Genomic DNA, 15,192 nt, shown 5'->3' with positions numbered 1-15,192 from the left:
CCCAACCGCCCCGGATCCGAAGTGACAGTCCCAGAACGGCCGATGTATGTCCTACTTTCTGTGCATCCTTAGGACACAGAGACAGTTGATAGCAATGGTGAAACGGGCAGCCGTCCCCTCTCTGCTTCACCATTCAATGTGGTCACACATTGCACTGCTGGGCTGTGTCGGAGTAGCATGCAGGCCTAGGCTTTGAGCTGTGCGCTGCGATTGGCCAGCGCTGCAGCAAGGGACACTCCTAATACAAAAAATCCGTCCAGTACAATAGAGGGAGCTGCAGACACCGGAGCCTATACCGGGCGAACGGAGCGGCGCCCAGACATACTAGTAAGTGCAGGGGGACCCCTGGGCGCCGCTCTGCCCACTGATATAGTTCGTTTTTAACTAGTGAAAGGTCCTTTTTAAGTGAGACAGTACTATCCAAGGTCATAGGTGCAGTGAGTGGCAAAGAGCCCCCTTGTGGTCTGTTGCGTGTGCATTTTGCGTGATTGATAATGGCCATACATAGACTGGATATCATAAGGTACCTATTGTGGAAAGGACATGTGAGCTGTGCTTGAGACGAGCTCTGTTTGTTGGTGTCTCTCCTACCGTCAATGAATTCTTAAAGGGAATCTGTCATTAGATTTGCACCTACGACACTGGCTGACCTGTTACATGTGCGCTTGGCAGCTGAAGGCGTCTGTGTTGGTCCCGTGTTCATATGTGCAGTGGTGTACTAAGTGGGGGGCGGTCCGCCCCGGATGCCGGCTCTCAGGGGGGTGCCAGAAGCACCTGCAGACACAGATCGAGCTGCCAGCTGAGCGGAGAGTGACCGGACCGCAGCTCCCTGCGCTCCAGCAATAAGCGCTTCTATCTGTATTGATAGAAGCGCTTATTGCTGGAGCGCAGGGAGCTGCGGTACGGTCACTCACCGCTCAGCTGGCAGCTCGATCTGTGTCTGCAGGATGAATGGTGGAGCGGGGAGAAGTCTTCCTGCTTCACCATTCAGAGCGCCACCAGCCTGAAGGAGGGGAGGAGCCTGGGGAGCTGAGCGGTGAGTGACAGGACAGCAGCTCCCTGCGCTCCAGCAATAAGCTGCAGCCTGGAAATCTGCATAAGCTCCGCCCACACAGTGCTGCAGAGCGATCTGTGCCTGCATGCAAGAGAGGACTGTGAGCTTCAGGAACGGGACAAGGGGAGTAGTTACTGTTTTTTTTTTTTTTTTTTTTTGTTTTTTTTTAATACAGAGGTCACAGAGGGCTTTATTACTATGGAGGGGGTACAGAGGACTTTATTACAATGCAGGGGGCACAGAGGACCTTATTACTATGCAGGGGGCACAGAGGACCTTATTACTATGCAGGGGGCACAGAGGACCTTATTACTATGCAGGGGGCACAGCAGACTTTATTTCTATGGAGGGGGCACAGCAGACTTTATTTCTATGGAGGGGGCACAGAGGACTTTATTACTATGGAGGGGGCACTGAGAGCATTACTACTATGGAGGGGGTACAGAGGGCATTACTAATGTGAAGGGGGCTTAATGGGCATTTCTACTATGGAGGGGTTCACAGAGAGCATTACTACTATGAAGGGGGCACAGAAGGCATTACTAATGTGAAGGGGGCACAATGGGCATTTCTACTATAAAGGGGGCACAGAGCCAGAGGGCATTACTACAATGAAGGGAGAACAGAGGGCATTATTACTTTGAAGGGGGCACAGTGGGCCTTATTACTGTGAAGGGGCACAATGGGGATTTCTACTATAAAGGGGGCACAGAGGGCATTAATAGCACAGTGGACATTACTACTATTAATGGGGCACAATGGGCATTATTACTGTGAAGGGGCACAATGGGCATTATTACTATGAAGGGGCACAATGGGCATTATTACTATGAAGGGGGCACAATGGGGATTATTACTGTGAAGGGGGCACAATGGGGATTATTACTGTGAAGGGGGCACAATGGGGATTATTACTATGAAGGGGGCACAATGGGGATTATTACTGTGAAGGGGCACAAAGAAGGCATTACAAATGTGAAAGGGGCACAGAGAGGACATAATTACTGTGAGGGGGCACAATGTGGGCATAACTACTGTGAGAGGGCACAATATGGGCATAACTACTGTGAGAGGGCACAATATGGGCATAACTACTGTAAGAGGGCACAATATGGGCATAACTACTGTGAGGGGGCACACATCTGTACTAAACTACTGTGAAGGTTGTACAATGAGGGCAATACTACTGTGAGGGGGTACAATTTTTTTAAAGTATTGGGGGGGGGGGGGCTAGAGAAAGGACCTGCCCCGGGTGCCAAACATTGCTGGGGAAAATTAAATTTTTATATATGCAAATGAGCCTCTAGGAGCAACGGGGGCGTTGCCATTACACCTAGAGGTTCTGCCCTCTTTGTAACTTCTGTTTCCTCTACACTTTGATTGACAGGGCCTGACGTGATGACACTTTCACTGTCTGGTCCTGTCCATCAAAATGCTGAGGGAACAGAAGTTGTAGAGAGAGCAGAACCTCTAGGTGTAACATAAACGCCCCTGTTGCTCCTAGAGGTTTATTTGCATATATTAAAACATCATTTTTCTCAGCAATGCGGGCACATATGAACATGGGACCAACACAGATGCCTTCAGCTGCCAAGTGCACATGTAACAGGTCAGCCAGTCTCATAGGTACAAAACTGCCCTTTAAGAAAGTGACAGCAACACACCCTCAAATACAGTGCCAGCCACAATGTCCTTAAATACATAGTATAATCTTCCTTCCAGTGTCCCCCAAATACTGTGCCAGCCATGGTATTACACTGATATAGTCTCCATAGGTTCTAAGTCAGCCACATTGCCCCAAATACAGTGGCAGACATGGTATCCCCAAATATATTGACGTAGTCTCCCCAAGCTCATGGCAGCCACAGTCCCCGAAATACCTCTTCAGACAGTGCCAGCCTCAGTGACCCCAAATATACTGGCAGCCACAGTCCCCGACATACCTCCTCAGACAGTGCCAGCCTCAGTGACCCCAAATATACAGGCAGCCACAGTGTCCACAAAAATAGTGACAGCCGATGTCCCTAACTATACTGGCAGCCAGCGGAGACAGACTCCCTGCTGTGGATTCCCAGTGGATTTCCCAGCAATGTGCTATATCTCTCTGGAGGACCTGTCATTACACAGACAATCCACTGATTTGAATAAGCACAGTGTAATACTTAATTTCCCCTGTGGGGGCACTGCAGGGAAATTGCACATTTACTAACAGGTTTCCTGGCAGATTACAGCAAATGGATGTAAAAGTCACATTGTCCAAAGCGGACAACTGCTTTAAGGCAAATTATTATTTTCTGAGATAATTGTATGTCGGAATATATGGTAACTTTTAAGTGCCCCTAATGGTCTTTTCTGATCTTTGATCTTTGACTATACAATATAAAAAAAAGTTAAAAAACAAATTAAATTAAATAAACCCATAATCACTTTCATGCCTCTAGCTCTGACCCAATTGTTCTAAATGGAGCATGTAATATATCCTAAATTTACCATGATAAAGATGATCAAAAAGTCTATTTTATGGTATTTATTTATTTTACGCACTTATATAGCGCTACTATATTCCGCAGCGCTACAGACATTAGCATCCAACTGTCCCCAATGGGGCTCGCAATCTAAGTTTCCTATCAGTATGTCTTTGGAGTGTGGGAGGAAACCGGAGAACCCAGAGGAAACCCACGCAAAAGAACATACAAACTCCATGCAGATGTTGTCCTTGGTCGGATTTGAACCTAGAACCCCAGCGCTGCAAGGCACCAAAGGGGTATTCCCATCCCGTACATTGATGGCGTATCGCTAGGATATGCTATCAATGACAGATAGGTGCAGTTCCCACCACTGGGACCAGCTCCTATATCCAGAACGAGCTCCCGTAAAGTGAAGGAAAGGCCACCGCGCAAGCGCATCCACCCCCTATTCACCTCTGTGGGAGTTCCAAAAATAGCTGAGCGCAGGCTTGACTATTTCAAGCAGTCACATAGTGGTAAAGGTGGCAGCACATGTACCGTGCGCTCTCCATTCACCGCTATGGGTCTTCCGAGAACAGCCAAACACGCTTGCTCGGCAATTTTCGAAACTCCCATAGCGGTGGAGAGCACACTGCGCATGCGCGGCATGCTTTCCTTCGCTTTGTGGGCCCCATTCTGGAGGTAATACAATGACAACCTCTTTAACTAGAAATCATATATAAAATTTTGTTCTATTTTTCTCAACCAATAATAAATGAAAGCACAAGAGACAACTGTTACAGCTAACAGTTAATGCGCACTAAAAAGGCTGAACAGTAGCTGGTTCTGAAGACCCCAAACCCAGGATGTGAACTGGTTAAATTTAATAGATGTTATAATATATTGACCTAAAAACTCTCCATTTCATCTGGAATTAATAAGCAGAGGAGCCGTGGCAATGTGTATTACTGCACTGCGCCTATTGATGGATGTTCTCTGCTTCTAGTCCTTTTATTGTACCTTTCCCGGCTCCTTTCTTCCCCCGGTAAATTAGGTAGATCATGGCATAGGGTCGGCATTTAGAAACGTTACGTGTCTTCCCTAGTCTTTTCGACCTCATTTTAATTCACCCGGCATTGACTGAACCATTAATTAAATTCACTAGTTAGTGTTCTCCTACCGAGCAGGCGTCCATGAAATTCCTAGAGCATACAAGCCAACGAAAGGGAAAGCTCATCTTCCATTGGAATAGACAGCCTGACCCTTTGAAAACAACATAATTGCCTGCTTTGCATTTTAGGCCCATCCAATTTAAAAAGGATTTGGGTTTACTGCAAACACAAGGCTGTTTAGTAAAGCGGAGCCCGTGGAGGGGGTTATCTTCGCTTCATCTGGAGATTCTCTGTATTTCTTGCGAGGCACGACGGACTTTAACGGGCTCTCGCTCGCATTGTGCTGTTGGAAGATCTGCTTCTGTGCCATTTGTGGCTGTTATGGAGGATTAAGTGACTCGGAAGCTGCATTTACATTGTTCGCCTTTCCGGGGACTTAATGCAGAACAGTAAAGAGCAATCCTGTGACACGACATGTGGGCGAAATTATTTATGAGAGTCCTTATCCGGGGCTTTGTAGACAAATAACTGAAGAAGACTGTGAGGGTCATTAAAGGTGGTGGCACTGAATAAAGATCATTTATTGATGTCTGGCTGCTTCCGTAACTCCCAGAGACCATGCCTCCTAAGATTCAAACCCGAAACGCAGCAGTTTTGACCCCTCAGAAGTAGATTGATGGGTGCTCATGCTGTTTACATGACCAAGGAAGAGAGGGGGGCAGCGGAATCGCCTCAGGCAGCAGAAAGGCTAGGTGCGCCTCTGGCTCTACCATCCAACCAGGAGGAGTTGTGGAGGCTTTGGTACAGAGAACCCAGGCCCGCCTCAATGGCACTTGCAATTGTGGGGCCAGGGCTATCAAAACTTCTCCTCTTTGGTCATGCAAGAAGCCTGAGCACCCAGCAAGGTATGTTTAACAGCTTACCTCTCTGTGAATTGAATGACTTCCTTCCCTCACCCCACACTTAAAGGAGTTCTCCCATGATTAATGTAAAAAACGAAGAAATCTGACATCATATTGTACATGACAATCTCTTTCTAACAAACCTGGAACCAGCCCTGTACCTCACATGGAGCCAGAGATCTCACCATTCACTGCTCTAATTGCTCTTCTAGATTTATTTCAAGCTGACAGCTTAGGGGGCGTGTACTTTTTTAGGGGGCGTGCACTTTCTCAGGGGGCGTGTTCTTTCTCAGGGGGCGTGCACTTTCTCAGGGGTTGTGTCCTTTCACCTTCACTTTCATGGGGTACAACTGTTTGTGCCCTAAGTAACACCATTAGTGTGACTAAGGTCTAAAGAAATAGTCATCTGAAGATCTAACCTGATACCGGCGGTGATCATCCTAATACGATGCGCGGCTTAGAAGTTGTCCACCACTGTCCTATACCACCTTCTGGTTGACTCTCAAAAATCAACTTTGCTGCAGCAAGAGAGTGTGACATTACATGGCGGCCATACAACGATGATCTATGTAATGCCTGGAACGGCTGAGCCCTGTTACATGCTGTCACATAGAGAGGGGTTTCGATCAGACACCATCTTCGTTTCCTGAGACCCACCCAATGAGTCAAAGAGATTTGTCATATGTTGTATTAGATCATAAAACAATGGGGATTATCCGGCTACCACTATATAAAACATGACGTTGGGGTTATCCCATGAAAAATATTTTACATTGTTTTAGACCAGCACCTGGATATGAATTCTTTAGTAACTGTATGCGAAATTTAAAAAAAATTTATATAGCCAGTGAACTATTTATTGAAATCTTTGTGTACAGCGCCACCTGCTGTTTGCTCTTTTTCTAATTTCTCTGTCCTGCTCACTGGGATGGTTACATGTGCTCAATTCCATCCTTCAGCTGCCACCAGCTGCAGCAGAAAGGACACTCCCCCTGAGAAAGGACACACCCTGTAAAGTTGCCCGCTTGAAATAAAACTAGCAGAGCCATTGGAGCAGTAAATTAGGAGATCTCTGGATCCATGTGAGGTACAGGGCTGGTCCTAGGTTCATTATAAAGTCACTGCCATGTACTATATGATGTCCGATTTTCATTTTTTTTACATTAATCATGGAATAACCCCTTTAAATCAAAACCTAAGATTAAAGGGAACCTGTCACCGGGATTTTGTGTATAGTGTATTTTGTGTATTTTGAGGACATGGGTTGCTAGATGGCCGCTAGCACATCCGCAATACCCAGTCCCCATAGCTCTATGTGCTTTTATTGTGTAAAATAAAAAGATTTGATACATATGCAAATTACCCTGAGATGAGTCCTGTAGGTGAGATGAGTCAGGGACAGGACTCGTCTCAGGTTAATTTGCATATGTATCAAATCAGTTTTTTTACACAATAAAAGCACACAGAGCTATGGGGACTGGGTATTGCGGATGTGCTAGCGGCCATCTAGCGACCCATGTCCTCAGCTCTATACACAAAATCCCGGTGACAGGTTCCCTTTAAATGAAACTCCACCTTTCATTAACACCAGCTATATAGTCATCAAACCTACAGTCTAATATTTGTAACGTGTATGTAGAAACCATCAACAAGCTGGGTAGCTGGGACCGCTACCACCCTGAAATCTGCAGTCCATCCTGGCAACAAGTATTAAACTCCCCTGCGGCGCCACCACAGGAGAAATTAAGAATGACGTGGTGCCCATTGAAATGAATGCACAAACATGCCAGGTCTTCAGCTATGTATGGATATATATATATACTGTATATATATTCCTCCTAATTTGTCTGTTATATTACAGATATAGGAAACTCATATCTAACGTGTGTGAAGGAGGCATCGACCTGCAAGAAAATCTACTACGTAATCAGTGTCCTTTAATTGCACCAAAAGGTTTGAGAATCATCATCAAAGGAGACTCCATGGCTGTAAAGCCAGGAGAAGACATCACGTTTATCGTACAGCAGGAGCAGGTAACTTATTAGTGATACAAAATAAAGTACATTTCTGACGTTTATAGCAGAGTGCGAGGTATGGTTTCCTGTAACCACTGCCCATAATCTTCTGTCCTGATTTCAGACCCTGTTCACACTCTCTCGTGTAGGTTTTTCTTCTGCATTTTACCCTGTTGAGTTACACCCTTTATAAAAAGACCAGAGCTGCTTTTACAATGCTGCTAATTGTCATTCAAAATAGTCAAAGAATGCTTGGAGATTTCACCTCTGAAGCGACGGAATTGTAAATGCAGCTCTGGACTGTCTGTAACTTAAAGAGTCTCCTCAGAGTTCTGGCTTTCTGTAAGTGTGATTTACCCCTCCTTATCAGCTGTCTGAGATCTCTTGTGGGAAGTGAGGTCACTGCATACAGTACTGGCAGAAAAGAGACACCCCCTGCTTCTGAGAGAAATGCATCTAGCTCTGCAGCTGAAACAGGGAATAATATGGATGAAAAAGACTTTAGGGAAGCCCAAAAAAAAACCAGTTCCTTCACAGTTATGATTGTACAAAGAAGCACAGCCATTATGCAGACTTAAAAAAAACTCAGTTATGCTTAACCCCTTAAGGACATAGGGCGTACCGGTACGCCCTATTTCCCGAGTCCTTAAGGACCAAGGGCGTACCGGTACGTCCTAACTTAAAATCTTAATTCCGGCGCCGCTGGGGTTAATCGGAACGGGATTTCGGCTGAAATCATTCAGCCGGCATCCCGTAACAACGCAGGGGGGGGTCATTTGACCCCCCCGTATCGGCGATCGCAGAAAACCGCAGGTCAATTCAGACCTGCGGTTTGCTGCGCTTTTTGCCGTTTCTGATCCCCGCGGTCCCTGACCGCGGGGATCAGAAACTTCAGAGTGCCCGAAATCAATATTGTTAACCCCCCCCTGCACCCCTGCACGATTTGATGGCGGCGGGTGGTGCAGGGGGGGTGTCGCATGCAGTGGGGGCGTTGCGGGAGGCGGGCGGTGCGGCAGGCGGGATCGCGATCCCCCGCCCGCCTCCCATTGCATAATCGTTGGTGTACAGTGGGTATACCAGGGTGCCAGCACATTGCTGGCACCCTGGTATAAACGGCTGACATCGTTGATGCGATGTCAGCCGTTTAACCCTTTCCATACAGCGGTCCGTACGGACCGCTGTATGGAAAAGGTTAACAGTAAGAGGGAGCTCCCTCCCTCTCCGATCGGGGGGCTGCTGTGCCTTTGCAGCCCCCCGATGGGAGAAGGAGAGAGCCCCCAGACAGCCCCCCCAGAACCCCGTCCTTACCCTTCCCCGTCTGCGAAGTTCTGACCATAACTGAGCAGACGGGGAAGGTTCCCATGGCAACAGGACGCCTGATCAGGCGTCCTGCTGTCCATGGTGCTGAACAGATCTGTGCTGAAAGCATAGACCTGTTCAGTGTAAGTAAAATACAGTGCAGAAACCTATATAGGTTCATGTTCTGTATTTTACAGACATCAGACCCACTGGATCTTCAAGAACCAAGTGGGTCTGGGTCAAAAAAATCAAATAAAAAGTGAAAAAAGTTAAGATAAAAAAAAAAACATTTATCACTGAATAAAAATTAAAAAAATAAAATACACTACACATATTAGGTATCGCCGCGTCCGTAACGACCTGATCTATAAAATGGTCATGTTACTTTCCCCGCACAGTGAACGCCATAAAAATAAAAAAATAAAAACTATGAGAAAATTGAAATTTTGCCCACCTTACTTCCCAAAAAAGGTAATAAAAGTGATCAAAAAAGTCGCATGTACGCCAAAATAGTACCAATCAAACCGTCATCTCATCCCGCAAAAAATGAGACCCTACTCAAGATAATCGCCCAAAAACTGAAAAAACTATGGCTCTTAGACTATGGAAACACTAAAACATGATTTTTTTTGGTTTCAAAAATAAAATCATTGTGTAAAATGTACATAAATAAAAATAAAGTATACATATTAGGTATCGCCGCGTCCGTATCGACCGGCTCTATATAAATATCACATGACCTAACCCCTCAGGTGACCACCGTAAAAAAAAAAAAAAAAAAACTGTGTAAAAAAAGCAATTTTTTGCCATCTTACGTCACAAAAAGTGTAATAGCAAGCGATCAAAAAGTCATATGCACCCCAAAATAGTGCCAATCAAACTGTCATCTCACCCCGCAAAAAATTAGACCCTACTCAAGATAATCACCCAAAAACTGAAAAAACTATGGCTCTTAGACTATGGAGACACTAAACAATTTTTTGGTTTTCAAAATGAAGTTATTGTATAAAACTTACATAAATAAAAAAAATTGTATACATATTAGGTATCGCCGCGTCCGTGACAACCTGCTCTATAAAATTACCACGTGATCTAACCTGTCAGATGAATGTTGTAAATAACAAAAAAAAAAAACATGCCAAAAAAGCTATTTCTTGTTACCTTGCCGCACAAAAAGTGTAATATAGAGCAACCAAAAATCATATGTACCCTAAACTAGTACCAACAATACTGCCACCCTATTCCGTACTTTCTAAAATGGGGTCACTTTTTTTGGAGTTTCTACTCTAGGGGTGCATCAGGGGGGCTTCAAATGGGACATGGTGTCAAAAAACCAGTCCAGCAAAATCTGCCTTCCAAAAACCGTATGGCATTCCTTTTCTTCTGCACCCTGCCGTGTGCCCGTACAGTAGTTTAGGACCACATATGGGGTGTTTCTGTAAACTACAGAATCAGGGCCATAAATAATGAGTTTTGTTTGGCTGTTAACCCTTGCTTTGTTACAGGAAAAAAAATATTAAAATGGAAAATCTGCCAAAAAAGTGAAATTTTGAAATTGTATCTCTATTTTCCATTGAATCTTGTGCAACACCTAAAGGGTTAACAAAGTTTGTAAAATCAGTTTTGAATACCTTGAGGGGTGTAGTTTCTTAGATGGGGTCACTTTTATGGAGTTTCTACTCTAGGGGGGCATCAGGGGGGCTCCAAATGGGACATGGTGTCAAAAAACCAGTCCAGCAAAATCTGCCTTCCAAAAACCGTATGGCATTCCTTTCCTTCTGCGCCCTGCCGTGTGCCCGTACAGTAGTTTACGACCACATATGGGGTGTTTCTGTAAACTACAGAATCAGGGCCATAAATAATGAGTTTTGTTTGGCTGTTAACCCTTGCTTTGTTACTGGAAAAAAAATATTAAAATGGAAAATCTGCCAAAAAAGTGAAATTTTGAAATTATATCTCTATTTTCCATTGAATCTTGTGCAACACCTAAAGGGTTAACAAAGTTTGTAAAATCAGTTTTGAATACCTTGAGGGGTGTAGTTTCTTAGATGGGGTCACTTTTATGGAGTTTCTACTCTAGGGGTGCATCAGGGGGCTTCAAATGGGACATGGTGTCAAAAAAACTGTCCAGCACAATCTGGCTTCCAAAAACCATACGGCGCACCTTTCACTCTACGCCCCGCTGTGTGGCCGTACAGTAGTTTATGGCCACATATGGGGTGTTTCTGTAAACAGTAGAGTCAGGGCAATAAAGATACAGTCTTGTTTGGCTGTTAACCCTTGCTTTGTTAGTGGAAAAAATGGGTTAAAATGGAAAATTAGGCAAAAAAATGAAATTCTCAAATTTCATCCCCATTTGCCAATAACTCTTGTGCAACACCTAAAGGGTTAACGGAGTTTGTAAAATCAGTTTTGAATACCTTGAGGGGTGTAGTTTCTTAGATGGGGTCACTTTTATGGAGTTTCTACTCTAGGGGTGCATCAGGGGGCTTCAAATGGGACATGGTGTCAAAAAAACTGTCCAGCAAAATCTGGCTTCCAAAAACCATACGGCGCACCTTTCACTCTACGCCCCGCTGTGTGGCCGTACAGTAGTTTATGGCCACATATGGGGTGTTTCTGTAAACAGCAGAGTCAGGGCAATAAAGATACAGTCTTGTTTGGCTGTTAACCCTTGCTTTGTTAGTGGAAAAAATGGGTTAAAATGGAAAATTAGGCAAAAAAATGAAATTCTCAAATTTCATCCCCATTTGCCAATAACTCTTGTGCAACACCTAAAGGGTTAACGGAGTTTGTAAAATCAGTTTTGAATACCTTGAGGGGTGTAGTTTATAGAATGGGGTCATTTTTGGGCGGTTTCTATTATGTAAGCCTCGCAAAGTGACTTCAGAGCTGTAGTGGTCCCTAAAAATTGGGTTTTTGTAAATTTCTGAAAAATTTCAAGATTTGCTTCTAAACTTCTAAGCCTTGTAACATCCCCAAAAAATAAAATATCATTCCCAAAATAATTCAAACATGAAGTAGACATATGGGGAATGTTAAGTCATCACAATTTTTTGGGGTATTACTATGTATTACAGAAGTAGAGAAACTGAAACTTTGAAATTTGCTAATTTTTCCAAATTTTTGGTAAATTAGGTATTTTATTATGCAAAAAAATTTATTTTTTTGACTTTTTTTTACTAGTATCATGAAGTACAATATGTGACGAAAAAACAATCTCAGAATGGCCTGGATAAGTCAAAGCGTTTTAAAGTTATCACCACTTAAAGTGACACTGGTCAGATTTGCAAAAAATGGCCTGGTCCTTAAGGTGAAAATGAGCCCGGTCCTTAAGGGGTTAAAGCTGGAACAGTGTAAACAATGTAATGTTACAAAGTTGCTCAACTTTTTATATAGAATCATTCTTTATGTTAATTTTGAAATGGTGGACAAAAGTGCATACTTTGTTTAAAAAATCATAGCTGACTACATTTTTTCTGTTCAGAGGCATCCCTCCAAAAAATGCATATACCATGCACATAACATGGGAGCCTATGGGCAGTGGCATACTTACGAGCCTTCTGTTGTGTCTGTATGTCAAGAAATCCTCCTGAGCTGTACCTCTGGTGGGAGGCTTAAATGTAATGTGAACAGAGCTTTACCTATACTATAAAGGGGCTTTCCAGGTCTTACATATTGATCACCTATCCTGGGGATAGTCCAAATATAGGCGATGGCAGCATGTCCTTCAAGGATTTCTTTAATATTCAAAACGAGTCCATAAAAATGTACAAAAAGTGCCAAAGATTTTGTTTGTACAGTGGACAGAGTCTTCTGCTTCTGGCTTTGTACAGTGTACAGGTTCCGGCGAATACTGCTGCCTGAAACAGCGAATCAACGGGGGTGTCGGAACGCAACCGATCTGATATTGATGACCTATCCCCAGGATAGTAGAAAAAGCAAAGTGAAAGCAGCACTAATATACCCTCCAGACCTCCTGTCAGATCATATCACGTGCAGCCAGTCTCTTAGATCTTCTGACCCCTGTCACAGGAGAGACCGTGACAACAACCCAGTGAAATATCAAAATTCTGTCTTCCTGCAGACACCACTAGAGGGAGCTTCATGCATAGGGAATGATCTCAACAATAAATCTGTATCAGGCAGACAGTTTCCCTTGAACTATAGGGGAAGGGGTGATTTTTCAGCCCTCCCTCCTGAGTTTGTCCTTGTATTTTGGTGGCCTCTTAACTTTAGTATCACCTTAACAAAAGCCTGCATTTCTAATAGGATTTTTGGATTCTTTTTCCTACAGGGGGATCTTTTAAACACAAAATATCAAGTGGATTTTGGAGATGGACTTAAGGTCATTTATATGAATCTTACACTGAATGATGAGCCCGTCTGCCACCACTATGAGAATGCTGGAATGTACAGGGTGTCTGTAAAAGCAGAGAATGTTGCTGGACACGATGAAGCCGTCATCTACGTGCAGGTCATCAGTAAGTGACACTAGTGATGTCATCAGTTATATACAGTTTTGTAAATATTTCTGCTTTCCCTTTTGTTTATTTTATTCTCTATTCATATCCAGAGCTGCATTTAAAATTCTGCTGGTTTTCTGTTAGCAGAGAGCAGTACATAATAGGAGCTGAAACAGCAGGTGTTGCTTGAAGCTTTGGGTGTGAATGGAGGAAATTGGGGCAAAATTTGTGAAACAAAGTAAATGCAAGGTTGATTAACATTTTAACACCACATTAACACCACAATAAGTACAGATCTGGACTCAGTTGCCCTCCTCACACACAACAAAACCTGAAAAATCAACAGACAACCCTGGCACACCAACCTGACCCAAAAACTCTGACAAGCTTCCAGGGCTGCTGAGCGGCGATGGAAGACATCCCATTCTAAGGATCACTTCAACGCATACAAGCAATCCCTCCTCATATTCAAATCCTCACTCGCTGATGCAAAACAGGCCTACTTCTCATCTCTCATATCTTCCCTGTCCCACAGCCCTAAACAACTTTTTAACACTTTTAACTCCCTTCTCCGTCCCCCAGCGCCCCCACCCTCTCCTCTCATCTCAGCTGAGGACTTTGCTGCATACTTCAAACAAAAGATAGTCGACATCAGAGAAAGCTTCAGTGCACAGTCCCCACAGACCCTCTACACAACTGCTCGGTCCTCTTCTCCCAAAACCCACTTCTCCACCATTACAGAAGAAAAACTCTCCACTCTACTCTCCAGATTAATCTCACCACCTGTGCACTTGACCCAATTCCATCCCACCTCATCCCTAACCTCACCACAGTGTTTATCCCAGCCCTAACTCATCTCTTTTTTATTATTATTATTATTATTTATTATTAAAGCGCCATTCATTCCATAGCGCTGTACATGTGATAAGGGGTGCACATACACAATACAGACAATTGTACTAATCATAAACAAGATGAGTTACAAAATGGTACAGTTTGAGAGAGGGCCCTGCCCGTGAGGGCTTACAATCTACATGGTATGGGAGAAGGACACAGTAGGTGCGGGTTAAGTTGGTCATGGCGGTATAGAGGCAGCAGGGTCACGGGTTGTAGGCTTGTCTGAAGAGGTGGGTTTTCAGGTTTCTTTTGAAGGATTCCACTGTAGGTGAGAGTCTGATATGTTGGGGTAGAGAGTTCCAGAGTATGGGGGATGCACGGGAGAAATCTTGGAGTCGATTGTGGGAAGAGGCAATAAGAGGATCGGAGAGTGCGTGTGGGGGTGTATCGGGAAAGTAGCTCAGAGATGTAGGGAGGGGACAGGTTATGGACGGCCTTGTATGTATTTGTTAGTACTTTGAAGTGAATTTGTTGGGCAATGGGGAGCCAGTGAAGGGATTGGCAGAGGGGAGAGGCAGAGGAGTAATAGGGTGAGAGGTGGATTAGTCGGGCAGAAGAGTTGAGGATAGATTGGAGGGGTGCGAGAGTGCTAGATGGAAGGCCACAGAGAAGGATGTGGCAGTAGTCTAGGCGGGAGATAATGAGGGCATGTACAAGGATTTTCGCTGATTCAAAGTTAAGGAAAGCACGGATGCGGGAGATGTTTTTGAGTTGGAGGCGGCAGGTGGTGGAAAGGGCTTGGATGTGCGGTCGGAAGGAAAGGGCAGAATCCAAGGTCACTCCAAGGCAGCGGGCTTTGTTGACTGGGGAGAGTGTGCAGCCATTGATCATGATAGATAGGTCTGTTGGGGGGGTTGAACAAGATGGGGAAAAGATTATGAATTCTGTCTTATCCATGTTAAGTTTAAGAAAGCGAGAGGCGAAGAAGGATGATATAGTAGATAGACATTGTGGGATTCTTGATAGTAAGGTGGTGATGTCTGGACCAGAGAGGTAGATT

At 44.3% G+C, this 15,192-nt stretch overlaps 1 protein-coding gene across 1 annotated transcript in view; it reads left to right on the top strand.

Annotated features, from left to right (window-relative positions):
* Positions 1–15,192, top strand: part of SORCS2 (sortilin related VPS10 domain containing receptor 2) — an 896,202-nt gene that overhangs the window by 834,785 nt on the left and 46,225 nt on the right. The window contains exons 18-19 of the mRNA XM_044280630.1: positions 7,377–7,548; positions 13,127–13,313. Coding sequence (XP_044136565.1) covers positions 7,377–7,548; positions 13,127–13,313 — 359 coding nt within the window. The remainder of the gene's footprint in view (positions 1–7,376; positions 7,549–13,126; positions 13,314–15,192) is intronic.

This window comes from Bufo gargarizans, chromosome 1, assembly GCF_014858855.1.
Source record: "Bufo gargarizans isolate SCDJY-AF-19 chromosome 1, ASM1485885v1, whole genome shotgun sequence".
Lineage (NCBI taxonomy): Eukaryota > Metazoa > Chordata > Amphibia > Anura > Bufonidae > Bufo > Bufo gargarizans.
The sequence above is the reverse complement of the archived record's forward strand: the minus strand, read 5'-3'. Positions and strand labels throughout refer to the sequence as shown.